Source organism: Propithecus coquereli, unplaced genomic scaffold, assembly GCF_000956105.1.
Source record: "Propithecus coquereli isolate 6110/MARCELLA unplaced genomic scaffold, Pcoq_1.0 Scaffold135, whole genome shotgun sequence".
Lineage (NCBI taxonomy): Eukaryota > Metazoa > Chordata > Mammalia > Primates > Indriidae > Propithecus > Propithecus coquereli.
In genome coordinates, this window is record NW_012137747.1 from 3,306,294 (window position 1) to 3,333,600 (window position 27,307).

A 27,307-nucleotide genomic window follows, 5' to 3' on the forward strand; every position below is an offset into this window, starting at 1 on the left:
TTTTTATTTCAAAGTATTACAGGAATACACATATTTTTGGTTATGAGGATCATTTTTGTAATGCTTGAGTCATGGTTCTAAGTGTGCCCATCACCCAGATAGTGTTCATTGTACCCGTTAGGTAGCTTTTCACCCATCCCCTCCACCCTCCTCCTACCTGGTTGGTTTCCATTGAGTTATACTTCCCTCTATGCACATATGTGCTCATCAGTTAGTTCCATTTCATAGTGAGTACATGTGGTGTTTGTTTTTCCATTCTTTAGGTACTTCACTTAGGAGAATGGTCTCCACTTCCATCCATATTGTCGCAAAAGGCATAAGTTATTCTTCTTTATGGCTAAGTAGTATTGCATGGTATACATATACCACACGTAGTTAATTCACTCATGAATTGATGGGCATTTGGGTTGATTCCACATCTTTGCAATTGTGACTTGTGCTGCAATAAACATTCAAGTACAGGTGTCTTTTTGACATAAAGACTTCTTTTCCTTTGGGTAGATACCCAGTAGTGGGATTGCTGGATCAAATGGTAGGTCTTTCAGTTCTTTGAGGAATCTCCATACTGTTTTCCATAGAGGTTGTACTAATTTGCAGTCCCACCAACTGTGTATAAGTGTTCCTTTCTCTCTGAATCTACGCCAGCATCTATTGTTTTTGGACTTTTTAATCAAAGCCATTCTAATTGGGGTAAGGGGATATCTCATTGTGGTTTTAATTTGCATTTCCCTGATAATTAGTAATGTGCATTTTTTTCATATGCTTATTGGCGATTTGTCTATCTTCTTTTGAAAAGCTTCTGTTCATGTGTTTTGCCCATTTTTTAATGGGCTTGTTTGATTTTTACTTGCTGATTTGCTTGAATTCTTTGTAGATTCTGGTTATTAGCCCTTTATTGGATGTGTAGCATGTAAATATTTTCTCACATTCTGTAGGTTGTCTGTCTGCTCTGTTGATTATTTCCTTGGCTGTGCAGAAGCTTTTTAATTTAATCAAGTCACATTCATTTATTTTCATTGTTGCTATGAGTGCCACTGAGGTCTTCTCCATAAATTCCTTGCCTAGGCTGATATCTAAAAGAGTTTTCTCAACATTTTCTTCTAGAGTTCTTATGGTTTTATGTCTTACATTTAAGTCTTTTATTCATCTTGAATTAATTTTTGTGAGTGGTGAGAGAGAGAGAGAGAGATCCTGTTTCATTCTTCTACATGTGGCTATCCAGTTGTCCCAGCACCATTTATTCAATAGGGATTCTTTTCCGCAGTGTATATTGTTTGCTTTGTCAAAGATCAGTTGGCTGTATGTGGATGGTTTTATGTCTGGGTTTTCCATTCTGTTCCATTGGTTTATGTCTCTATTGCTTTCCATCCTCCTAGCCTGGCTTTCCATGGTTCACACAGGACTGCTCAAAGTTTCCTGATTCTTTTCTGTCCTGTCTCTTTTCGTAACAGCTACGAATTGCTGTTCTTCAAGTTCCAGCATGGCGTGGATCCTGGGGATCCAGATAGAGGGAGGGAGCCCTGTGAGAAGTGGACTGCAGTTCTCTGGAGCCTGCACCTTTTGGAGGACCTGGGATGGGATGGTCTCTTTCCTGCAGGTGTCTTTGGACCCAGGGCTAACCGTCTAGGGTCCAGGACTCCTAGGGGGAAATAAATCCCAGAAAGAGAAGCTCAGGCCCAGGTCTGGTCAGTGGGGTGGCCGGGCACCACTGGTTTTGCTACTCAGTGGTTGCGAGACCTGGGCCGCGTGGACTTTGGGGCCAGTTTTCTCATTGGATAAATAGGAAGGCCAGGCTCTCTGAGCTCCAAGGCTCCCGCTGCCTAAAATACACGATTCCCAGGATCAGCAGTGCTTGGTGACTGATGGGAAAGAAGAGGGAGGATACCAGAGATCATGCTTCGCTTTGCAGTTTCACAGCCACCAGGGCTCCGCACCACAAAAAGGAAAAGCCAAATCCCTTAGTTTGCTTTCAGCACATGCCCACTTTTACCCATCTGCCCTATGTTGGTCATCTCTGCACCGCCCCAGGAACACTCCAAACTCACGCGCTCCTGTCTGCCAGAGGCCTGCCTCTCCTCCCCGTCTCCACAAATTCAGTTTGAGTCCCTTGAGGGCAGGTCCCAGGTCCCCTGTGATTTCCCCCCAAACCTTCTAGAACAGTAGTGATTACGTATTGATCATGTACTTGACTGGGGATCACTCCTTCCCCATCCCCTCTCCCTACCTCCAGGCCTAGGAGGGGCCCGTGTACACTGCAGGAGAATCCTCCACAGTGCCTAGGCCAGGGTCAGCGCTCAGAGATGCACGCACATGGCTAGCGCGTGGATGCAGTGATTGCAAGACTTCTGAAATGGCAAGAACATAGCACTGAGGAGAATTCAAAAAACATCTGCCAGGAGTCTAACGAAACAGAACAATAAAGGGCAGGGGGAGCTATTTTAACTTACAACAAAGAGTGATTTCCCACATACCCTTTAAATGAAGAATGGAGCTAAAGTTTTAACATGTATGTGGAAAGTATTTGGGATTTTTCTCCCTGGTGTTGAATGGCAAGCAAGAAGGCTTTGGGGTAGCTTTAGTCAGCAAGGCCATTTAAGGTTGAGAGCTCCTCCAAGTTTTAGGTCATCTATATTAAACAAGAGAGAGTTTGAACAGATAGATTGGCTTTGTGTTATGGGGTTGGCTGAAAATGTACAAGATGTTGAGTCTGCAGTCCTTCACTGAAGCTTGAGTGCCACCTCTTCCAGGAAGCTTTCCCTAACCACTCCCAAGTCTCGGCTGGGAGGACCACTGTCCAAGAAACAGCAGTGCGGCCCAGGAAACTCAAAAATAAGCTACTAAAGCACCGGATATAATGTTCAAGAAATCCTCTTAAAGAAAAGAATGAAAGATATATACTTATTTTTTTTTAAAGTCCCATTTCAATATACCCTGTATGGTATGTACAATTCAGTAATATAAAGATATATCAATACCTAACTTTCAGAAGGATAATTGGCCATTACATTCAGAGACTCTGAGATGGTCGTTTTTGCCTGAGTGTAGGATATGTTTATTATTCTTTGGAAAATCAGTTCCCCATTAAAAAGCAAACAAAATTTTTGCAAGTATTACCTGACATCTGTAGGAGCAGCTCATTTTAATAGGAATTTGGCTTCATGAAATCTAAAATAGAGCTGTTGGCGTTTTAGAATTTAGAGAATTAGATTCAGATCCGGCATTCTTCAAAAACAACTTCTATCTAAATAATAGGAATTCAAACCATCTTTCATAGAAAGAGAGACCTAGTAAACACTACTTAGATAAAAGAAACTATCTATTTTTAAAAAGACCAGCTAAGTACTAGATCAAAAGCGCCACATACATTTACAACCAAACAGCACTGCTTGGGAGATCAAAGTGCAGCTGAGCTGAGAGAGCAGAAAGAGCCTTTACCCAGAAAGCATGAAAAAGGACTACGGAGACTTCACCAATATCGAGATTTTAGAGCAGACACATGTCTTTACTTATTTTATTGTTTCAATGTACAGAATCTTTGCTTAAAATGGGGAGAAAGTGTACCAATTAATAAGTACATAAAATAAAATAAATTCTGAGCCATCAAAGGGCTTTTCTTGCTATCGTCCTTTATGTTTCTGAAAGACAAATACTTCAAAATGTCTATAATGTTAACCAGCCACTTTCTTCTAAATTCTGGAACTGCAAGTCCGAGCCAGTAAGGGCTGCATATGTTTCTTTTAATGGGACCTCTCAACCCCTAAGAGCCTGTACTTGGGTAAGAAATTTAGCCAAACAGCAACGTACTTGGTGTATCTAAATCAGAATGCGGATGTTGCTGTAAGCACAGGCACTGTTAAAGTTACCATCAAACAGTGGGAAACATTGTAAGAAAATAAAATATGGTAAGTGACAGAACATTTTATTGATGTGTCCAAACCAGTCGTCAAAGATATCAGTTGTGGAGCTAGTGAAGTATGATGTTATTTCAAAGCAACTTCCTGCTAGAGTTAGACTTCCCGGGTTGTTCGGTTTATTCTTGCTGTTTTTTAGCCAGACCCCAATCATAAATATAGATTTGTAAACCATGTCTTTTCCGCTCACCATTCTTACTTGTTAATATAGAGAGACAACTTTTGTCCTTTGCACTCTGTGAAAGTGCAGAGCTGGAATATTTAATAGTCCAGATTTTACCAAAGTCAGCTGTGCATTTCTTAGGCTTGTGGAGCCACATGCTTTCCAAGTGGCCAGCAGACCCTGCTCAGACATTTATCTTGATGTTCAGATGCCTTTCATTTGCTGGTAGATTATACACCACTATAATCATTTCAAAGCCTCCTGGCTCTAATCTAAAATTAAAGCAAAAAAAAAAAAAAAAAAAAAGAGTGCCTGGGCATTGCTCAGCAAAGCTACTTAAAGGCGGTGGTAGCCAGCCCGTAAGAAGTCCCGGTGATCCCTGCCTCCCGGCATTCACACCCTCCTGTGGTCCCCTCCACGCTGCACCAGGGTTGGGGAGGTAACCACTAGAATATGACAGAAATGATGTTGTATCACTTCCCATATGAGGTTTAAAAGACACTGTGGCTTCCATCGTGGTCCCACTTGCCTTCTCTCTTAGATCACTTGTGTGGGGAAAAGTCAGCTACCATGTCATGAGCCCTGTGGAAAGGCACGTGTGGCGGGGAGCTAAAGCCTTCTCCCAACAGCCATCTGAGTGAGATCGGAAGCTGATCCTTCAGACCCAATCAAGCCTTCTGATGACTGCAGCTCCAGCTGACAGCTTGACAAAACCAACCTCCTCCTGGTATACTCTGAGCCAGAACCACCCAACTAGCTGCTTCCAGAACCCTGATCCTCAGCAACGGTGTGAGACGATACGTGTTTGTAAGCTTTGAGGCAGTTTGTGATGCAGCAGTAGGTAATGCGAAGGCTCTGCTCACTGCAGGTAATTAGGAAGTCTCTCAGCACACCTTTGAGGGAGAGCTCCACGACAGTAATCCTCATTGCTGACACTATCAGCTTCAACTGTGCTAAGCGTTTTATGTTTATTATTACGTTGTGTTATTACCACAATCCTATGAGGTTGGGTTTGTTATCCTTATTTTGCAGGTGGGGAAACAGGCTTAAAGAGATTATGTATCCCAAGATCACACCACTTAAACAGTAAATAAGATTTACCCCTGGTCTGTCTGACTTAAGAGTCCTGATTTTTAACCACTTTGCTATTTTGCTCTTCATAGAAATGGTCACCCATTTTGGAATAGAGAGGATGTATAATTTGGCTAAGGTCATGTAACATTCCCTAAATCAGTATTGCATTTTATACAAAGTTTCAACTTTGATATTCCATGGGTTATTTGGACTCCAAGAGTGTCTCCTTCCATCTCTGCATGACAAACTTGACTTCATTTAGAAGAAAAGGCCAACGAGGATGCAGTATACTTGGAATTAAGCTGTGTTCATTGAAAAGGGGAATGTTCTGATAATTATCTTAATATCCTTCTCCCTCTTATTTTTCTCCTTTTGATGCTTTCCTAGACTCTAGGGGGAAGGAAAAAGGACATACAAAGGCCAGCTGTGAATAGACCAGAGATCAAATGTTGTCTCCTGTCGGAAGCATCTCTTTCTGGCCAGAAGTACCCTCTTGATTAAGTATGGTCCCAAGAGATTTGGCAATTCTACCACATTAGATTGCTCAACAAATTTTAAGAATTCGTAACTCTTTGGGCCGGGTGCGGAGGCTCATGCCGGTAATCCTAGCACTCTGGGAGGCTGAGGCGGGTGGATCGCTCAAGGTCAGGAGTTTGAGACCAGCCTGAACAACAGTGAGACCCCGTCTCTACTAAAAAATAGAAACAAATGATCTGGACAACTAAAAATATATATATATGTATATATATATATAGAAAAAATTAGCCAGGCATGGTGGCGCATGCCTGTAGTCCCAGCTACTCAGCAGGCTGAGGCAGGAGGATAGCTTGAGCCTAGGAGTTAGAGGTTGCTGTGAGCTAGGCTGACGCCACAGCACTCTAGCCCGGGCAACAGAGCAAGACTCTGTCTCAAAAAAAAAAAAAAAAAAAGAATTGGTAACTCTTTAAGAGTAAAAGTAATTTAAATTAAACTTCCCCAGCTTTACTAAATAAGAAATTCCCTCCAAGACCAGCTGATTCTGGCCTTGTATTTTATTTTGGAGTTTAGATGACCAAGAAGGCACCAGGAAGCCCACAGGGTATACTATGAAGATTACTGCCAAGCCGAGTAGGCCAGGAGTCTGGACCAACAGCTCAAAAACGTCAGTTTTCATAGCACAATCATCCAGGAACTTGTTAAACATGTGTATTCCTGGGCCCCAACCGGACCTACTGAATTAGAATTTCTTCAGGTGGATCAGAGCAGGGGATCTGCATTTTAATAAGCTTTCCAGGTGATTCTGAAGCAGAGGGACCTAGGACTATTCTTAGAGGAATGCTGCTTGAACCTCTGTCTTTGCTGTGTCTCATTTTTAACTAACGGGGGCAGAACTAGGTTTTGTGGGGCCTGAAGCTTACACAATTTGGGGGACCTTGTTTAAGAAAAGCACTATGGAATTATAAATAACAAAAAGTTGGCATTGTGCCTTTCAAGGAGCCTGTGCAGAAACTTCATTGGCTTCATAGTAAATTCACTTCTGCCGACATCAAAAATGCTACTTTCTCGGTAAAGAAATTGCTTCTACCTATGAGTCAAGGAAAGCAGTATTCAGGTTTAAAAACAATTCTTTCTGATAGTTCTTCAAAAATTAAGCCCTTAGGAAGTACACAAGCACTGCTGATTAACTAAGTGAGGTCTCAATTTTACTTTCCCGCTCAGCAGTTTTTACTTCTTCCATGATAATTTTATAAGGTGTCACACTATGCAATGTTGAGATTTAACCAAGATTAATTATGGGCCAATAGGCTGTCCTGCAATAAAATAGTGGCTGGTCAATTGTTTAGGATAAACAGAAGTTCTTAAATTAATTGAAATAAAATTTTGGTAGTCGTGTACATGTACATAGAAATACCTAACGAGAAATTAGTTTTGTTGTTAACTATTTATGAAATACTTTAAAACTATTTTATAGGTGTGTTACTGTTTATAGAAACACCTTCTAGCCAAGCTGACACAATTTAGACTCTAAACAGTAACTTTCCTGGTAGGCCTCGTTTGATTAACAATTTTTTCCATGCTTTGTATTAGAAAATAGGCAGGGTACATGTGTTGAGTAGTTGTTTCTACTCCAAAATCCCAAGGTTTTATTGCACCTGTATTCCAACTAAAGTGGTTTCTTTAGGAAAGCATGTGGAAAGACATCTATACAAGTAAGTTCTCTCCATTTTAAACAACAGACTTTCTAGTATTATTCATACATGTGTTTTAAAGACATCAAGGAAAACAAGGTCTGCAGATCTAAAATGTATTAGATCAAGTTAGGCACATTTTTATTCAGTATCTACCAATGGTACCCAAGGAGTTGAAACATGGTTTATAAGGAGCAAAATTTTCGAATAAGAATAGTATGTAATAGCAAATGTGACAGATTCTATCTACATGTGAACAGACTCAAAGCTGAAGATGCCATTCTCCCTGGGGTCAAGGGCAGGTCAGTGTTATTTAGGTGGCATTCGCTCAATAGCACATTGTACCCAAGGGGTTCTGTCAAGCTGGGACTCTGCAGGTGGCAAAACCAAATAAACTGACTCTGTGAGAGGTGAGAATTCTCGCCCAAATCCTTTAGGCTGTTAAGTCTGTCATTCAGGTGGTTGGGAATGCTTTGCTTTAGCGACTTGGAGTCTCAGCAAGTGACTTGCAGAGTTTGTCCGTACTGCCTTGCCAGCTCTGGTCAGTGTCACCAACACCTTGGTTTCATCCTGACAGCGAGCCTTCAGCATAAAGAATGCCACAAACCAGGCCCCGCTGCTAATGGTCTCCCTTTCAGTTCTTTAAGACTTGACTGCCCTGGCTGATGCATGAACATTTGCATGTGTTCCGATTTATCTAATTGTGGATATATTAGCATTTTTTTCCCTTCCAGATGGTGATGTGAAAAGGGGCAACCGTTGCAACTCAGTCACCTAAGTTAATGTCGTGTCTCTCCATAGGTCAGGCTGGCTGCAAATACATTGGGAACAATTTAGAGCTCTGTGTGTGCTGGGAATGGGGGTCTTAGTTAGGTGTGGGGGAGGGGGCTGGTCTGGGAGTCCAATTTTCAGAGAAAACTCACCAGTTCCTGTCAACTGAAAGAAATGTTTCATGCACATGGTGGGTCAGAATGTTATTTTTATAATATAAACCACCTGGCCTCCTCCTCGTTTACCTCTGCTACAAATGCTATTTTACACACATACCTAGACCAAGGTCCCTGGTAACTATTACAAACCCATGTTGTGCTTTGCTGCTTGAGGTTTTTTTCTTTTTCCTTTTCTTTTTTTACTTTTTTCAAGTTAAGGTGAAGACAAGATGAATTGATCAGGGCTCAAGATTTTGGTTTATTTTTTTTACAGTTGCTTTGATGTAAAAGGACTCGGCTCTGATTGCATGAGAGGGATGGGAGGGGGGTTAGGGAGAAATGGAATCAGAGTTTCTTCCTCACTCAGCAAGTCACCGAGACAGTGAGCATCTTTCTAAAGTTTATGAACTAGGAACTGGGAGACTCCCGTAGAGATACTATGAAGTCTTTATTTACCATGGGGCCTTTCCTAAGCATTCCTTTCACTACACTCTACTGTTCTCTTTGGAGGTCAAGCATCTCTACTCACTTTGCTTAATAAGAGAAGAAACCAATTAAATGTAGGGAAGGAGGCTGGGGAATAAGTAAAGAATCTCAAAACAATATGTGCTCTCAATTGTACGGGCAAGTCATCAAAGTCTAATAATTAGCTGACTTTTGAACGGGAAGGGGTTATAACTAACTTTTCTATCTTTGGGTCTCATTAGGTACAAAACAGGATGCTTTCCTATGGAGATTTCCACCAGGAAATACCTCCTTTAAAAGTTAAGCTAAATTTCATAGTGTGTAGTGCATCTGAGTCAAGGTATACAACTCCAGGGGCAGAGAAGAGGTCAAGCATAATTTCAAAGAGAAATACTTGGCATCGAAACAGCATTAGTGCTGAGCAATAGTCTCAATTTTATGGCAGGAACTAAATCTCTATTTGGGGTATGGAATGTTAAGGCCGGGCCCTATTTAATACTCAGCAAAAAGAGCATTACAATTCCATTTAGTCAAGTGTATGAATTAATCAAATTTTCTCTTAGTCATTCTCTCCTGGGAAAAACTTAATTTTATAAATTCAATTTCTTGTGATTTAAATGTACTTTTAATTCCCTGGACTTTAAAAAGACTCTTTCAATGCTTGAAAGTATAAAACATGTGTTTTTATGTCTGATAATACAGGTGAAGTGTGTTTACTGCCTTAAGTAACTAAAGCAAGACAAAATTAAACATTCCTACCCTTCTTTTAGGCAGTATGTTCTTGGAAAAATAGTTTTTCTAGGTATGCTCATAGGCAATGGCTTTGGTTTGAAAACCAGAGTGGCATAAAAATCAAAGGCCAGGCTGGGCGCGGTGGCTCACGCCTGTAATCCTAGCACTCTGGGAGGCCGAGGCGGGCGGATTGTTTGAGCTCAGGAGTTCGAGACCAGCCTGAGCAAGAGTGAGACCCCGTCTCTACTAAAAATTAGAAAGAAATTAATTGGACAGCTAAAAATTTATAGAAAAAATTAGCTGGGCGTGGTGGTGCATGCCTGTAGTCCCAGCTACTTGGGAGGCTGAGGCAGAAGGATCGCTTGAGCCCAGGAGTTTGAGGTTGCTGTGAGCTAGGCTGACGCCACAGCACTCTAGCCCGGGCAAAAGAGTGAGACTCTGTCTCAAAAAAAAAAAAAAAATCAAAGGCCATTAAATGAATTCATTGCCTTTTAGAGACAGAGCTTTGCGAGGAGCTTATCTGCTTCGAATGTTCTACCTCACGCCTGCCTACTATGTGGCCCTGTTAGGCAACATCAAACATTGATTACAGATGAAAAAAAAGTCAGTCAACACTTTGCCTATGAAAATATTTAATGTCTCAACTTCATGTGGTACCTGGCATTATTCAACTAGCCTGAGTATCAGATCCCAGTGTTTAACACCTGTATTTATTTTGTGTGAAGCCATTTTGACAATGACAACAAAATAGTTACGTGCAAAAGTATGATACCCCAATGAATGTGTCTGACACTTCAAATAGATCGAGTTGTCACATGAATGTTTTCACCAGGAGGCATGTTTTTATTCAATCATAATTCATGTACATAAATAATCACATGCCGTAGGACTGCACTCAAGGAAACTGCTGCTTTTTACTCAAAATAAGTATGAAATTCATTAATCCAACTTCCTCCAACAGAGCGTCTATGGAAGACCACGTCACTGGCTTGAAAACAAAACTTCAATCACAAACCTTTTAAATCAAAATATAAAATAAGATAAAATACTCACGTTTCCTTCTCAGATTTGGAAACAAAAACAGCTGCTGAAACAATGAGTGGCTTGCCTTCTGAGGTCATCAGGAGGGGAGCCAGACATTGATCTGATGGCCTTTGCATTGCTCTTATTGTAAAAAATGAAAATTACTGCAAGTTTTCGTGGTCGTGATATGTGGCTAGGGAAGGATTATCTGCCTAGACAAAAATGGCATAAAGAAAATATGTCCAAAATGTATGAATTTCTACTTGATGCCTGTAATATGAGAAGATGATTTCTTTAAGAAAAGACCCAATAAGTACAAATGTGTTTTAATATAACTTTCTAAAAAAAAATAATTTTGTATCAATAGAGTATTTTACTTATTGTTTAGAAATTCAGAAATAAAATCATATTTTCGTTTCTCTTTTTCTATACTGTAGGAGTTTATGAAGACATGGTCTAAATGCATAGTTATGGCTGCTCTCTCTCTCTCTCTCTCTTTCTCTTTTGCTCTTTGTTTTTTGTGGGTTGTGGTGTAAAGACTCACTGAAAATTCTTTAATTAGTCTTCATAGACACAATCCTCCCATTTACTTCAGAGGGAGGTTTCTTTGCATAAAAACTAGTGGTTTGTGTCCATCAGAGCCTTTGACTGGACTTCTTTCCTTTGATTAATCAGAAAACCCAAGTTCAGTCTGAATACCACGTTCCTAAAGAATGAATGAGCATAATCTCTTACAGCTTTCATGAAACTGCCTGAAACCAGAGGGATTAGTCCCACAATCCAGTCCCATACTCCACTTCAAGTATTTTCAATTACTTGGCACCATTGGAGGTGACGTCCATGGCTCAGTAAGAAGGCTACTGCTGGCATAATGGTTTCTCCATGTTTCAGCACATGGTCTTGGCATTAATAATCCATTGTGAAATGATTTGCAATGCACAGGGGTGACATTTGATTATGCGAAAGGCACTGCAGGAATGAGCATGTAGGCTCTCACAGGCCAACTGCTAGCAAAAACACAATGAAATGTTATATGGTGAAAATAGCATTTAAGATTGTTTCTGAACTGACAAAGAAAAGTGCAAGTACATTCCATTAGGAGAAATTTTCTCCTCCCCTCCCCCAGTTTTCCTTTCTCAAACTGTATTTTGGAGGGCCAAATGGGTTTGGGGCCAGATTTGGCAGTCAACCACCCAAACACATTTTCAAAACATATTTGATTCAGGAAACTCTGGATCTTTTTAAGCAACGATGTTAACAATTCTCCTGAGAACCTTAAAATATGATGATTTAAACATAAGGAAAAGGGGACCCTGAAATGATCAGAGAAATCACCAAGAGCCCTCCCTGCTGAAGTTCAGTTTTTCATTTTGTTTTCTATTTTTCTTAAGACCACAAGGAGGATGTTGAATCTACTACTTAAGGGAAGTGCTATCATTTGGGGTGAAAATTTATGAGATGATAGGAAAATTCATAATTCTCAAGGTAGCAAAACAAAAACAAGAACACTAGAACTTCTTAGACTCGTATCCTCTGGATCCATTCATTGATCTATCAAATTCATTACACTCTAGATAGATTATAATGACTATATTTATTATGTATGAACAAACATAATGCATACCTGGGTGTGAATACAGCCAAATCTTGGTTATTTATGGTTGGATGGAGGAAAGTTATCACCCATAAATTAAATCCAGAGAGAATCAGAAGGTCTTTTTAATCATTACTTTCAAATCCATCCACTTTTAAAACTTTAACCACAGATACGGACAAAATCATATCAGCTGATTTTAATGCTACTGACTTTTTCTTCCCCATCCACCACCTTGTAAAGTTAGGTAAAATATCTTAGCTGACTATTTATTATGTACAAGAATGGACAAACATTAACTTCATTTATTCTTGGGATTTGTTATTCATTCATTTGGCTATTCACTTAACAAAATTTATTAGCCACTTAACTATATGCAAAACACAGTGCTTGGAGTCATGGGGACATAAGAATACAGACCCTGTCCCTGAGGAACTTATATTTTATTGCAGAGACAGAACATGCACCCAAGTGACTTTAGCATAAGGTGGAAAACATCGAGCACTAGTAGAGAAACAGAGAGAATGGCTCTGGGAAGTCAGAGGAGGTAGAGATTTCTAGTAGGGAGATTCAGAGAAAATTCATGGCAAACGTGATGTTTGTGTGGAGTCCTGGAAGATGGGCAGGGTTTAGCCAGGAAGGGAAGGTGGCAATAGCACTTCCTAAGTAGATCACAGTGTGAAAGTATAGGAGTGGCTGGGAGAGGTCAAGGTGTGCATGAAGAATAGGTCCAGCCATCAAGTGTCAGAAGAGGGAATCCAGGAGATGAAGCTGGGAGAGAAAGTTGGGCCAGTTGTAGAGTCTTTATTGCCAGAGTAAGAAATTCAGACTTTAATAAGAAGGTAATAGGGAGCCACTGAAGTCCCGTCTTTCTTTTACTTTTTATTTTAAAATACTTTTATACTTATGGAAGAATTGCAAATATCATACAGAGTTCCCAGAAAGTAGTCCGTATCATCTAATTTTCATCTAAGTTTTTAATATAATGATTTATGTAGCATTCTCATATTACACTCCTGAGTGCAACCCCTCTCTCATGCTTAGTGTGGCGTATGTCTTAGTTTCTTTCTTAATCAGAAATGCCAGAGATTTGTCTTATCTTTTCAAAGGAACTGTTTTGGTTTTGTTAACCAAATTTGCCAGTTTTTGTCCAATTTCATTAGCTCCTCAGAAGTTCCCCTAATTTTAAAAACAGATTAATGTACAAACTTGGTATCAAAAGAAGTCCCTTGGTCTACCTTTTAAGCAGAATGTTGTTCCTAAGTCCTATATAGCCACAGAGCTCTGTGATTCTTCTGTCATGACCCTGCCTGGGAAATGGTAGGCCATTTCCATCTGAAAACTTGGGCTTTTCCTTAACTCAAAGAAAATTGCTTTTGTTATTTTTTCCTCCCCTCGATTTCCTTTGTCTCTCTGTAGAACTCTTACTAGATTGGTGTTTACTTCGTGGATTTGTCCCCAATTCTCGTACATTGTCTTCTTCCATCTCTTTGTCTTCTTGCTCTAAATTCTAGAAGATTTACTTTGTTAATTGTTATCCTTTACCAATTTGGCTATGTCTACTCATCTATTTGCTCCTCTTTTATTTTTTATTTTATTGTTCTCATTTGGCAATCATATTTAACTGTCTTGTTCCCTGTTTGCTCCCCTTTCATAGTCGTTTTAGGGATAAATATTCTCTCAAAGTTTTCTGAGGATATCCACTGTAATACTCTAATATTCTGTGCTGCTTGAATTATTTTGCTATTTTGTTTGCTTGCCTTGCTGTTTTATGCATTTGGTTTTCCTCAAATGTTTGGTGATTTCATTGACATTCCTGGACAAAGAAGTATACCAGTTTAGGTGGCTGGCAAAACCTTCCTCCATGCTTGAGTAGGTCTGTTTCCCTCGGGGTCTCCCCTGAATGGGAGGGCTGATTGGTGCTCTGCATGAGTGCGCGGGGTATGCTGACTGTCAGACCTCACCTTAGAATGCTCTATAAATGGACCCGCAGGCACACATGGATTGGGAACCTTTTCCTCAGTGGCTGCCTTTCTTCCCTCTTCCTTGACTCTCACCCTTGTCATTGGTGTCTGGGGTTACACCAAGCCCTGCTCTGAGGCTTCTAGACCCACATTCAAACATGCTCTTCAGTCAATTCACTTTCATCCATCATGGGTCTAAATCTATTGCTCAGGGTTGGGGAAGGCAATACCTCACTGGCCGGATGGGTCAAAAGTTTTGAAAGCAGTGCTTTAATTAGCCTTAAAATGACCCAAGGACTGCCTCCTGCTCTTTGCATTTGTTCATCTGGTCCTGGAGTTTTTCTAGTTCTTTACTTTCATAGTATTAATACATTATTTCTATAAATGTTTAGATTGTGGTGTTTTCGCATCTAATAATTTGATTCCACTTTCATCTCCTATAATTGTCTCAAAGCTCATCTCTTCCAATGGCACCCTTCGTTGTTGCCTAGCACTATTGTGCATTTACTTGTTTTAACACATCTTTGACATTTTAAGGCATTTTAAATTAGCAAATAGTTCAAGGAATGTGCTAAGTCTAACCCATCTTCATCCAATCTTGAGGTTTTTTATATTCTACATTCTAAGAGCAGTTCATCTTGTTGATTCATCTTTGCAGGCTATTTGAGAACTGTTTGAATATTGTGGCTCAGTCTTAGTTGTCCTTATTAGCTTTAATTAGGGCTTAGATGTCTGGAAGCTACTGATGACAACTTGACCAGAACATGCTTTCTCTCCAACTCACCACTGCACAGTAGGCAAAGTGGTCCTATTTTGATAAGCAGTGCTGACCACAAGAGTAGGAAGTAGCCCTCTAAATCTTTATTGAAGGACACTGCTTACTTACTCTCTAACCTGTAATCTGACTTGTATCCTATTCTCGCCATGGCCATTACTTCTGTGAGCTTATTCAGGGTCTCACATTCGTCACAGTCAGTGGGCACATCCCCCCGGACCTCTGTTCTAAGGCTGACCCTGCTCACCGCATCCTCGGCCTCAAGATGTCATATCCCTTGGTTTCCATAAATTCTTTCTTCTGGTTCTTTGGCTCTTTCTGGCCAATCCTCAGGCTTTTTAGAGAAATCTTTTTCCTTTTATTCTCCCCGATCCCCACCCAAAAAACAGAAAGAAAAAAATCTTCCTAAGATCACACTTGGATCTTCTTCTCACACCACACATTCTCACTTGGCAGTGCTACCTGTGTCCATGGCTTCAGCTCAGAAATGTACAAATTCAACCCATGACTCTCTTGAGCTTCAGGTCCTACACTTTTTTTGCCAATTGCCTTCTCTGCCTGGGGGCTTCAAGGCGCTTCACACTGACTCTGTTCTTCCCTTCCACAGACCTGCTCCTCCTCTTCTTGTATTCCGTCCTCCTGTATTCCTACCCAGTGGCCAAAGCCAGAACTGAGCTATCATCTAAACTCCCAGCCTAATGGAATCCTGTCACCTTTACCTCCTAAATGTGCTGTGTGTGCAGCTCATCTCCACGGGCACTCATTGCTCACTTCCTACCAGCCTCTCAGTCTTTAGCATCATTTAGATACAAAGCATCTCCATGCTGCTGCCAGAGTAATCTTTCTGAAGCATATTTGAATATATCACTCTTCTGCTCAGAATCCTTGAGGATTTCTGCTTTTATATAGAATAAAACCTGCAAGGCATGAAGATCTCTTATGTTTTGATGTGACTGCCTAAATGTCTTCTCCCATTGTTCCTTGCCACATACACTGACCCTTATGTTCCCCTAATTCTGAAATGCTGTGGTTCCCTATGTAGAGAATATCATCTTCCTTTTCCAACAGGCTGAGACACCCTCTACTGCATGTCTCAGTTCACATTTAAATTCCCCGTGAACCCATCTTTGACTTCCCCTAGGCAGCACACGTTTGTGGGTCTGTTTATTAAATTATACCCTTCTCTCACTCCACAGAGGATTTGAGACAATGTAAAACAGATACACTGAGTAACAGGATAAAATAAATGAATGAGGCAGTAAGTTCAAAGGCAGAGAGTAAAGGTAGACATATAAATAATTTCAGGTATGAGGTGAGTGTTAAAAATTATATGTCATTAATTTCTGTGGCCTTAAGCTATAAAGAGATACACTGAAAATTTGCCTCTGGGCTTCTTAGTTGTCAAAGCTGAGATAGAAACTGGATTGCTTAAGAGTTTCACAATGTCCATAGCAATAAATAAAACATCTTTGTGAAATATTGGAAATTGAGAGATAATTTGCTGTATTAAAGGGGTTCTTCTAAAAGGGATTGGCAAATTTAGAAGTTCCTGTCCCTTTGCTTTCATTGACCCTCAAATATAACCCTATGTAATTACTGTAACTTTTTTTGTGCATTGATTTCCTCAGGGTATGAACCATAACCTCAGTACTTGGCCCAGTGCTTTGTATTTCCTAGTTGCTCAATGAGTATTTGTTATATATACTGGAGAACCAGATGCATAGGCAAACGTTTTTTTATGAGTAGGTACAATTAGAAATGCACCATCTTTTATACCCTATCATAAACATAAGGATTTAACCAACTCGAAGAGTCTTTACGATAATTACAAAAACAATACTTGGAATACCTACTTGGAGTACCAGATGCCATGTTAAACACATTGCATATATAATTTATATGGCTTCTAACCAACATCATGGATAGTATTCCACATCTCAAAGTTGGGGAGATTAAAAAGTTAAATAAGTTTCCCAAGGGTATACAGGTAGTCAGAGGCAGAATTTCGGCTTAATACAGGTGCTTGAAACCAGTCTGTGATTCTCGATCCTTTTCTGTTGATTCATGCTTTGGTGTGTAGTAGATTGATTAATATTTGATTATAAAATTCATGACAGCAGAGACTTTCTACTGATAGAAGGGACCTGATGGAAGGATCTTGATAAAAAAGCTTTGCCACCATTCCCTTGTTCCTTACATCTTATTCCAGAATATTCTGAGGGAAAGGAAAGCAGCTATCTGGCAAGTAAAACAATGTGCTATAAAATTCATTTTCCGTAAAGAAATATCAGGGAATATCCTAATATAAATCATTCCCATTTAAAGCAATTGGGACATCTGACTAATTATCCAGTATGTATAATAGGACATGGCACAACTTTGTTCACCATATCCAAGGAAACTTACAATGTAACCATTTTACAAAAGGGTTTACTTTATTTTAATACAATGAATTTTCACTGAGAAATTGATGGCAGCTTCTTACCTGAAAGTTGCCAAAACAGCTCCCCCCTGGGAGGGTCACGTAACTCACAAAGGGAGGCCCCGGTGCCGGCAGCGACTCATAGACCACCACACCTTCACTTGGGAACGCAGCCTTCTGCTGCTGCTTGCTCTCCCAAAATTCCTGTAACATCGACACAACGTTCACTGAAAAAGACAAGAAATGCCATCAGTTATTAAGATGGACATGTCCTGGCAAAAACAAAATTTTATTTGTGAGCTAGATTCTGTAACACAGCAGTTCCAGTTTAAGCAGAGGAGAGTATGTGTATGGTGGGTGTGCTTTCAGCCATGAAAGAATGATCTTTATTTAAATATATTTAAAGTATGTTAAAATATACAATTTTAATGCAAATGTGTATATTTCATAATGAGTAAGACTCAAGTGGTTTTGGTACCCTAATTCTAACAACGTTGTGATGTTTAAATTTACTTTATAAATTAATTTTTAATATAAAATTTAAAGACCTCATTCTTCCTACTTTGAATGTTTGCCTTGATAGTCAGGAGCTGTGGTTATCTATGGCCCTCCCTCTGTTTCTCATAGACTCTCAAACCTGCAAAGTAAAAGCCAAATTGAGAGGTAGAGATGTAAGCAGTGTAGTTTTAATAGGGACTCACTTACTAAAGATTTAAGAGGAGAAAGTCAGAAAGAAGAAAACTCTTTCATGCTCCTGCCACCCCCGTCTAAAGGAAAATGAAAGGCAATTGTGGAACAAGCAGGAGGCTGGAAAAAGCCATGAGTGAAACTAATAACATGGAGACCTTGTTAGGGACAAGGTCTGTTAGATGACTTCAGAAAACAGAGTAATGGCTAGAGCCATGTGTTTTGGATTAAATGACCTACGATAGCCTGCAGAAGTTCCAGATCAAATTAGGTTGGTTTGTTTATCCTGTACTGCAAATTAAATTGTGGAAATTAACAAGGATAATAGAATTGTAGAGTCAAAAGTGACCTTATAGGTCATGTAGGTAAAGCTCTGCCTAATGCAGGAATTCCTTGCCAGCACGCCTGACGGCTGCCCATCTGGCCTGTACCTGATCACGTGGAAAGACCTGGTACTTGCCACATACTGAGGCAGCCTACTTCAACTGCTAATGGTTCTGTGTCAAGGTCCTTTTTTGGAGTGAGATGAAATCTGCTTTCAGGTAAGTTTCATGCAGAGAGGGTCTACTTCTCCTTTCTGCAGCCTCACAGAAGTGTATCTCCTTATCCACATGAGTGCCCACCTCATACTTGAAGGCAGTGCAGGATATCTGTTGCTTTGCCTGCCTGGCATTCACTCCCTTTCTTGTGAGAATAGCACAAAGGTTTTTTTTCTTGGAGACTCATCTAGTCTCCAGGGCTGCAGGTGGGGATTTGGCCAAAGCCAAGCCATTTAGAGGCATTGAGTCCAGGACTTTTGTTGAAAATTTTGGAAGTATCCCTTTCTCAGTAGAGTTTCTACAAGGGTAAGAGGTAAGCATGGCACTGTGCGAGCAAGAAGAAAAGCTGGCTGAGAAGAAAGTCAACACAGAGAAGGGTTGAACCAAGAGATGGAGAAAGAAAGACAAAGTACTGATGACATAGTTTGAGCTCCTGGTTCCAGCTATGTCCTAATCCAGGATCCTTGACTGGACTTTGAATTATCTAAACCAACACATCTGCTTTTTCCTTAAGCCATTTTGAACTGGCATCTCTCACTTGCATAAGAAAGTATATTAATACAGCCAACTCTCATGTTTCCTCAAATTCTAGATTAAATAGTTTTTGTTCTTTCAAACATTCTTTGGGTAACATGGTAACTATGCCCTTTGCCATTATCCTGAATACCTTCTTGGATGTGCTTCAAAATACTGGACATTGGTATTTTTCAGGGAGTCAGGAGTATTACAGAGTTTGACCTGGAGACAAAACCATTGCACAACCACTTTCTAAGCTGTTTACTAGAGCACTGGGCTCCTGTACCTCCTCTCTAGGTCACTGATCAACTTCGTGGTGTGTATTTCAGGTAAATTCTGGGGACCCTTAAGGAATTGGATGCCTGTGTAGACTGAAAAAACTGTAGTGTTCAGTATTTAAGAAATATTTTCGGAAAGAAGTTGGGAAAATGTAAGACTAGCAGACGGGATACTTGAATTAATAAAATACATATTGAAGTAGCCTAGTTGAGAATTGGTTATTACAGAGATTTTTTAACTCATCCAAAAATATTTGAAATAATATTTTCTACCAGTGGATGTAATTCAAAATAGAATTATAACTTTCATTTTCTAAACTGTTTTTCTGCCCCCCATCCTCCTCTTCTTTTCACCTCGAGGATTTATGAGCTGGCTGATTTGTGTCTCTACTTGCAGTTGACCTTCAGAATTCAGCAGAGATGTCCTCAAGATGGAAGCCTGAAATTAAAGCCAGTGGCCTGTTGCCCTCTTCGTCACCAAAGACCATTAGCCTCCTATATTAAGTTAGTTAAATATTGAATAACTTCCAACTGAGAGCTGGAGTGGACGTTGAGGACTCAGGATTATCTAGGCAAAATGAACATAAGAATTTTGGCACATAAAGCTATTTGGATTCAAAAGTTTGAAGAAAAAAGGCACCAAGTAATATTTCGGTATGAATAGAAGCAGCAATTTTCAAATTTTTCATTCTTAAAACTTGGGAGATTTCTTTCATGGGCCTAGAGATGTCATCACCCCTAAAGAGTGCAACATATATACATGCACACACACCATCCATCTTTCTGTCTCTATCTCCTCTCGTCGACTGGAAAACCAGATGAATGGAGTGCAGAGGGAAGAAGGCCAGCTTGCTGTTTGGAATTCCAAAGATTGGTGTATCAGAGGATGCTCTATTTGTGAAGCACATGCGCTTTTATTTTTTTGAGGTAGCATCAACAGGTTTGAGGACAATCTCAAAGGAAATATGAGCAGAGGGTCAGGAACTGCTGAAGAAAACCACCCAAGTTTGAGGATAGGCCTCATTATACAGTTTATCTCTAGGTGCAATTCCACGTTTAGTGCCCAGCCAATGATCCTGTCTTCCATGTTACATGATAAATTTGAGCTACTAAGTGTGTGATATCCATCCCTACATCTAGGAACTCATCTGCACAAGTGCCCAGCTCCACCTTATTTCCTACAGTCTCAAATGCATTCATGCTGCTTCTCCTGGGCATTGTTCTCTTCGTCACTCCCTTGACCTATTTTTAAATGTTTCCTCTTTACTCACTCCTTCCCAGCAGCCATAAATGTGCTGAGGACAACAAATGAATGAATAAATGAAGGAATGAATTAAATGAAACACTCAATCTTGGGGCTATTTCTGACTACTAGTTATTAAAATTTTCTCATTATAGCCAAGTTGCTAGAAAGAATATTCTACATTGACTCTCTCTGCTTCCTTATCTTCCATTCATTTTTAACCCACCGTAATCTGGCTTCTCTCTACATTATTCTACTGATACTACTCTGACAAATATCACCAATTCCTCGTGTTTAGTCCTTATTTACTTGACCTCTTAACTGCATTTGACACAGCTGATCAATTTCTTCTAGAATCTCTCATCTCTCAAGGCTTTTCTGACAGCATTTCTTCCTGATTCTGCTTCTTTCTAATCATTTCTCCTCAGTCTTCTTTCATGGGTTTCTCTTCTGCTCAACCCTCATGTTGGTTTGCATGATGTCTTGTCTTCTCTTGCATCTCTCTCAGCTATTTTCCCTGAGTGACAGAACCCATCTCCATGACTCCTTCTACCGCAATATACCCAGCTCCCAAACAGTTCTGTACCTCCAACTTTGTTATTAGACATTTCCATTTGGATGTTGCACAAACTCGACGTATTTCCAAACTCGACTCATTTTCTTTTCCACAAACTCTTCTCTTCCTCCTGAATTACTTTTCTTCCCTCTTACTTACTAGGAAAGTGATATTATCTTCCACCCAGTCACTGAAATCAGAAACCTAGCAGGAAGTTAGAACTTCATTTTATCTTTTCATGTCTAATTTTGTCAGTTCTATACCCTGATGTCTCTTACAGGCATTGCTTTCTCTCAGACCATACTGCTATTGCTGCATTGGCTTATACTCATTCTGTCTCACCAAGTATACCACCCTGCTGACTCCCATCACCCTCCCACCCCACCCATCCTCCTACTGTTTCCAGGGTAATATTTCTGAATCTTGCAGCTGATCAAATCACTCACATCTTAAATCCTTCTGTGGGTCCCTCATTTCCTATTGAATAAATAACTCCTTGGCAAGGCATGGAAGACCCCATGTCTAACATGTCTCCCTCATTCTTTTTCTTATTATTTTGTTAAGAGACAAAGTCTCCCTGTGTTTCCCAGACTGGAGTGCAGTGGCTATTCACAGGTGCAATCCCAGTACTGATCAGCATGAGAGTTTTGACCGGCTCCATTTCCAATCTGGGCCAGTTCATTCCACCTTAGGCAACCTGGTGGTACCCCACTCCTGGGACGTTACCATATCGATGCCGAACTTACTGCAGACATGGGCATAGCACACTACATCCCAGACTCCTGAACTCAAGCGACCCTCCTGCCTCAGACTCCTGAGTAGTGGGTACTACAGGCACAAACGACTGCACCAGCTACCCTCTCTTATTCTAAACTCCTCTCCCCGAGTTCACTCGACAGGCTCCTCAGACCACCGTGCTTCTTATGCTACTCGCAAGCCCTGTACTTCCATTAATCCTCCTGGAATACTCTTCTTTCCTCTGTCTGTTGTCTTTTTGGATGGCATCTGTTCATTTTTTAAGATTCACCTCTAGCATCAGTTTCTCAAAAATAAAAACAAAACCAAAATAATCTCTGAGACCTTGCTAATGAAAGTACAGTCCCTTGAGAAACATCATGGATATCACCTGGGGACTTGTTAGAAATTCAGAGTCTCAGGCTGCACCCACGGCCCACTGAACCAGAATCTGCGTTTTAACAGCATTCTCAGGCATAGGAAGAAGTGGCTACTCCCATCTCCCTTATCATGTACCTATTATGTCCTATTATATGCATTTTCTCATTTAATCCTTATAGCACCCCCTCGAAATGGGTATTATCATCCATAACTTAGACATGAGAAATAAAAGAAGCTTAAGGAATCACACAGCTACTAAGTCTTAGACCTGGGACTTTTAACCTAGTTTTGTCTGAATGTATAGTCTATGTTTTTCATGTATCCCAAGATACTTCCTAATATGACAGAACTTAAATTGTATTCATGCCTGCCTATCTATACTAGGGACAGTGCTCTTTGGAGGAATTATATCATGTTTCCCACAATGCCTGGAATACAGTAGGAACATAATAAATGTTAGCTGAGTGTTTGAATGTCACGAAAGGTATAGAAAATGTGCTGCATTTGTGAGCTGCTGGCAGGGCAGGCAGAGGGGACCCCCTCCGACAATTACACATCTGCTCTTTCCCACGGGCCATTTTTCTGATATTTGTTCTTAATAAAGTAAAGCAAAGGCCGATATGTGTACTTTTTCATAAAAGTCATATGACATGTTTCCAGCTTAGAACTGTGATACCGAATGACCAGTCTGCGTCCATGTGAACAGACACCTTCATAACCAATCTTCAGCCCATACTTGGCTCTGGTTTAAAGCAATGGTGTAACACCCGCCAACTGTGTGGCTCAGAAGGGGCTGAGACCGAGCCTCCTATGCCAGTCCCTCATTTGAAGGAAAGATAGACAAAGGAGGGACCTCAGGAGGAATAAGAGGAAATGAAAAAGGTTGCTGAGGAGCTTGGAGATTCTCAGGCAGAGGGGCATGAGCCAAAGGCAAGGTCAGCTGTCTCTGCCCAACTGTGCCCTCTACCTCAGGGTCAGGAAGCTGTGGTCTAGAACACATAGCTTTTGGCTTTGCATCATTTCTCCAGAAGTAAAGTTCTTTTTGAAAAGTTTCTGCTCTTCTCAATGGAAACTAAAGGAAAAGGGCCTTATCCACAACCAGGACAAGAGGAATCAGTCATTCACTGACTCTGAACACTAGACATGAGGGAGGCAGTGAATCCTCAGCCGGCGCCCTGGGAAAAGCAGGTAGGTAATCAGGCTGACCGTGGAGTCACGACAAGCTGAGCAGCACTTCCAGTTCAGGGTTTAATGTTCACAAGTCATCTTTTGGTTTTGCTTTTGTCATGGTAACTGATGTTTAACTGATACAATTACCATAAAGAAATAGAATATCAAATGGCTGAGGCAGGAGTGTGGGAGGAAGTAGAAGGAGAGAATTGCTGGGGAGATCCTAGGAACAATAGCATAAAATCCAGTTCCTTTTTGCGACTGCTGTCACGTCATCTGAGAGTAAAGAAAGCAATATATCTCTGAATTGACTTTACAGATCAAACTTCTTAATCTATTTCACTGCCCCAAATTGCTTTCTTGGACAGAAGTAATAGACGCCTTCAGCAGTTCTGAATATTTTGTGTATCCACAGTAAGAAAATTTGCTATGTAGTTTATAGACATTAGTGTGGCTACTTACTTCTTCACTGTGTTTTGAAGTTTGAACATGACAGAGTTTTCAGAGGGGTAATTAGATCCCCAAGCAAGTCTCTTATAAGTGAGGTTTTCATTTTCTCCTTCCTCAAGCTTCCTTTTTTTGTTATAAAGTTCAAAATTGAAGCTTTCCCAGTTAACTGATAAAGACATCCTACACTGTGGAACACTTCGGCTATCTAACCTTTGACCCTCTCCAGCAGGAATCCTCTATCAGCTTTAGTGGGGCAGTCTCATTACACCTCCCTGAACACCTGGGGCTTATTTGTTATCTGTGCCTGGTGATTCAAGTTCTCCCTCTGATTTTGAGTGTTGTTTCTGCCCCTCCCTCCCTTCCTTCCATCCAATTTACTCCCACACTTCTGGGGAAACACCACGTCCCCCATCATGCTTTACTCACTGGTTCCCGCCACACGCATCTCCTGTTCCGAACTCTTATTCCATTAGTGGCCCTGTGTCTCAGCACTTAATCTCCTATAAACCACGCTAATAAAATGGATGTGGTGCTCCTGGCTAAATTTGTCAAGTCAGACTTGGCTGGACTTCCCTCTGGCCAGAGGAATGACATGCCTTGTGGTAACAATTCATCTTACACAGTGCACTTTTCTGTTATTTAACTCACAGCATACTATAGGATTCTAGAGAGCAGGGACCCTGGTTCATTCTTCTGTGTAGCCTCCTTGGTATCCAGCACAGGGCTAACCACCTAGAAGCAGTCATTAATTTCATTTGGAATCTGAGAAAACTCAATGTAGTCCAAAAAATTTTAGTGCAATTGAATGAATGTGCGGAAGGTAAGTGACGTCACTACAATTCACAGAGAAGTCAGGATTTTCTTCTGGAATAGGTTTCACATATGAACCACTGTGGTATCCGCACAGTATGAGTGTGATGGCGGCAGCCATGCCCCAGCTGGAGATGGCAGAGTGGATGCAGAGAGATGTAGCCTAGCCAGGGTGGACGCATGGCTGTCAAGCGCTCGCTCCCTGGGTTCTGTTAATGGGTTAAAGGGTTTGTGCCTTCAAATGACTAGGGCTTAGGAGAATCCTGAAGGGGGATGATAAGCCTGTTTGTCTTGGATGCCAACTCTAATTGATTTATGTTGACTTCCTGAAGCACTCCGTTGAAAAGGATTTGAAAATGGCTCTGGGATCAGTGGAAGAGAACACCACAATTACCCAGCAATGTGGCACTGGCATGGTTTATGTGCTGGCCCTTGATCTTGATGGTATGAAGTAATAAAGAAGTCCAAGACAGGTCTCTGCATGCAGAGATTTACAATCTGACTGGAAAAATAATATATTCATTGTATAATTAATGAACAAAATATTAGAGTGCTAAATTATAGAACGGAGGTGATGTGAACGTAATATGTAAAGCTTAAAAAATTTATGGCACAGTAATCAAATAAATGCAAGGGGAAGAGTAGATGAATTTGGGCTGAAAGGATCAGGGAAAATCTGCATAGTAAAGGGCCTAAGCAGGGCCCTCCTCAGAGGAATGAGGTTTGGACTGGGATGGGAGAAGGGAGAGCAATTTTGCTCTCAATGGAATGAGGATGTCATTTGACAAAAAGGGTGAGAGAAATAATTAGCCTCTCTGAGGAACTGTGTAAGGGAGCAATAGGAAAGGGGGAATTGGGAAGGGGGTATTTGACAAGAGACAGGGTAAGGGGACTTAGCTCCTTTTAATAATTGGAAGTGAACCCCATCATCTTGGTGCCCCAGCTTTACCCAAGTAGAAGAGAAAGGCAGCAACATAGAGCCCCTTGTTAAAGGTGTCGTGCTGCCTGTGGTGGCTCCATCCACGAAGAGGAGCCATGAGGAAGGGCCTGGAGAATGTGCTGTTGCTCTGATGCATTTGGCTGAGTCCAAGGCAGAATGTCTCTCTGAGAGGAGTCTGGGCAGAAAAATCCATAGCTTGGAAGGAGCATGAAGTCCCTTCGGAGGAGGACATCAGTAACTGGACACCCAGAGGGCTTTTATCCTGAAAACTCGGACCTTGTCATGTATATTATTGCGTTTTCATTTTCACAGATTGGATATGATGGTGATGCCAATAGGGACATACGATCTGTTTTCACATGGGAAGTCTGAGATGTAGAGAATTTAAATTGCCCCATGGATTATAGAGTATGTTACGTTAATAGAAGAGTCTTCAAATACAGGCACTACTAGTTCATTACACCTTAAAATGTGCACTGCGTTTTGTCTCTCCATCTTTTTTCAGCAGGCAGGCAGTTTACTTAGTAATTAAAGCCCGTTTTTCTGGAGCCAGAGTACCTGCGTTTGAAACTGTCCTCTATCACTGTGATGCATCTAACCACTCCTTGCCTCAGTTCATCTGTGAAATGCAATACCTACATCACAGAGTTGCTGTAAGGCTTAAAATGGAAAATGCTCAGAAGAGGGTTTCACACATAGCGAGCACTAGAGTGTTAGCTATTATTTGTGGTTTGAGAAGGTAAAAGAAGAAAAGGCATAATTATATGTTTGCATATTGCATCTTTGAAACTAACTGTTCGTGGATTGGAAACTGTATCATTAAATATTCTAAAAATAGTCTGCAAGTCTGAAAATTCTCTAATTGAACACACTGTGCTATTTAATTTATTTCCAAGATATGTGAAGAGTTCAGAAATGGAAAAGGGAATGCTCATTTGATAACATTCACTGGTAAAGTCAAGCTTCGTAATAGCTAGAAAATGGATGAAATGCTACATGTCTCAAAATCTGTAAACATGGATTTTTGTCCCAATTTCTCACTTTCTAATGAATGCTAAAGGCAATAGATCTGCTCTTAGCAAAAACTACAATGAGGAGTTAACTTTTCTTTTGCATTAATATTTAATGACTGTGTATGCTTCAGGAAAGTAGAAACAATATAGTTTATTGCCCAGTTCGATCACCTAGTATGACATAAGTCCTGCATAGAAGGCAGTCATTTGTCTGCCAAAAGGGATCTTAAAGGTCTTTTATAAATCTATTAGAAAAAAGGAACCAATTTCTTTAAGCCTTACATGAGGAAAAGTTCTAGCTGGGTAAAATTACCCTTGCCAAAAACAATTAAAGATAAAATTGGAAAGGCTGCCATTTAAGGATAAATCATTAAGAGGCTTTGAAGATATTAACATATTTTTCAAATTGATTCTCTGCCTCTAAACAGATGGATTTATGTTATGTAATATTTTAATATAAGCTCTAATTAAAGTATCCTCGGCAGGTGATATTTTAAAATAAAGTTAATTAGTATTTTCTATTTTAGCAATTCAATCATGTACAACTTGTTCTTATCAATGCAATTTCCTAGTTTTGTTGGAAAAAACAGGAAAAAGACCCAGAAATAATTTGAGGAGCAAGGTCAGAGTGTGATGCTGATTTGCCATTCATGCAAAATGGGTTGAAAAATGGGGTGCCTTTGGGTCTTGTATTGGGCTTGGCCGAACCCCAGGGCACTGACAAACAGAGCCAGCTGGCTAGCTGTTTATAACCACCCTCCGCCTTTGC

At 40.5% G+C, this 27,307-nt stretch overlaps 1 protein-coding gene across 1 annotated transcript in view; it reads right to left on the reverse strand.

Moving 5' to 3' along the window:
• Positions 1-27,307, reverse strand: part of LIX1 (Lix1 homolog (chicken)) — a 56,709-nt gene that overhangs the window by 21,732 nt on the left and 7,670 nt on the right. The window contains 1 exon segment of the mRNA XM_012638812.1: positions 17,284-17,447. Within this exon segment, the coding sequence (XP_012494266.1) occupies positions 17,284-17,447 (164 nt within the window).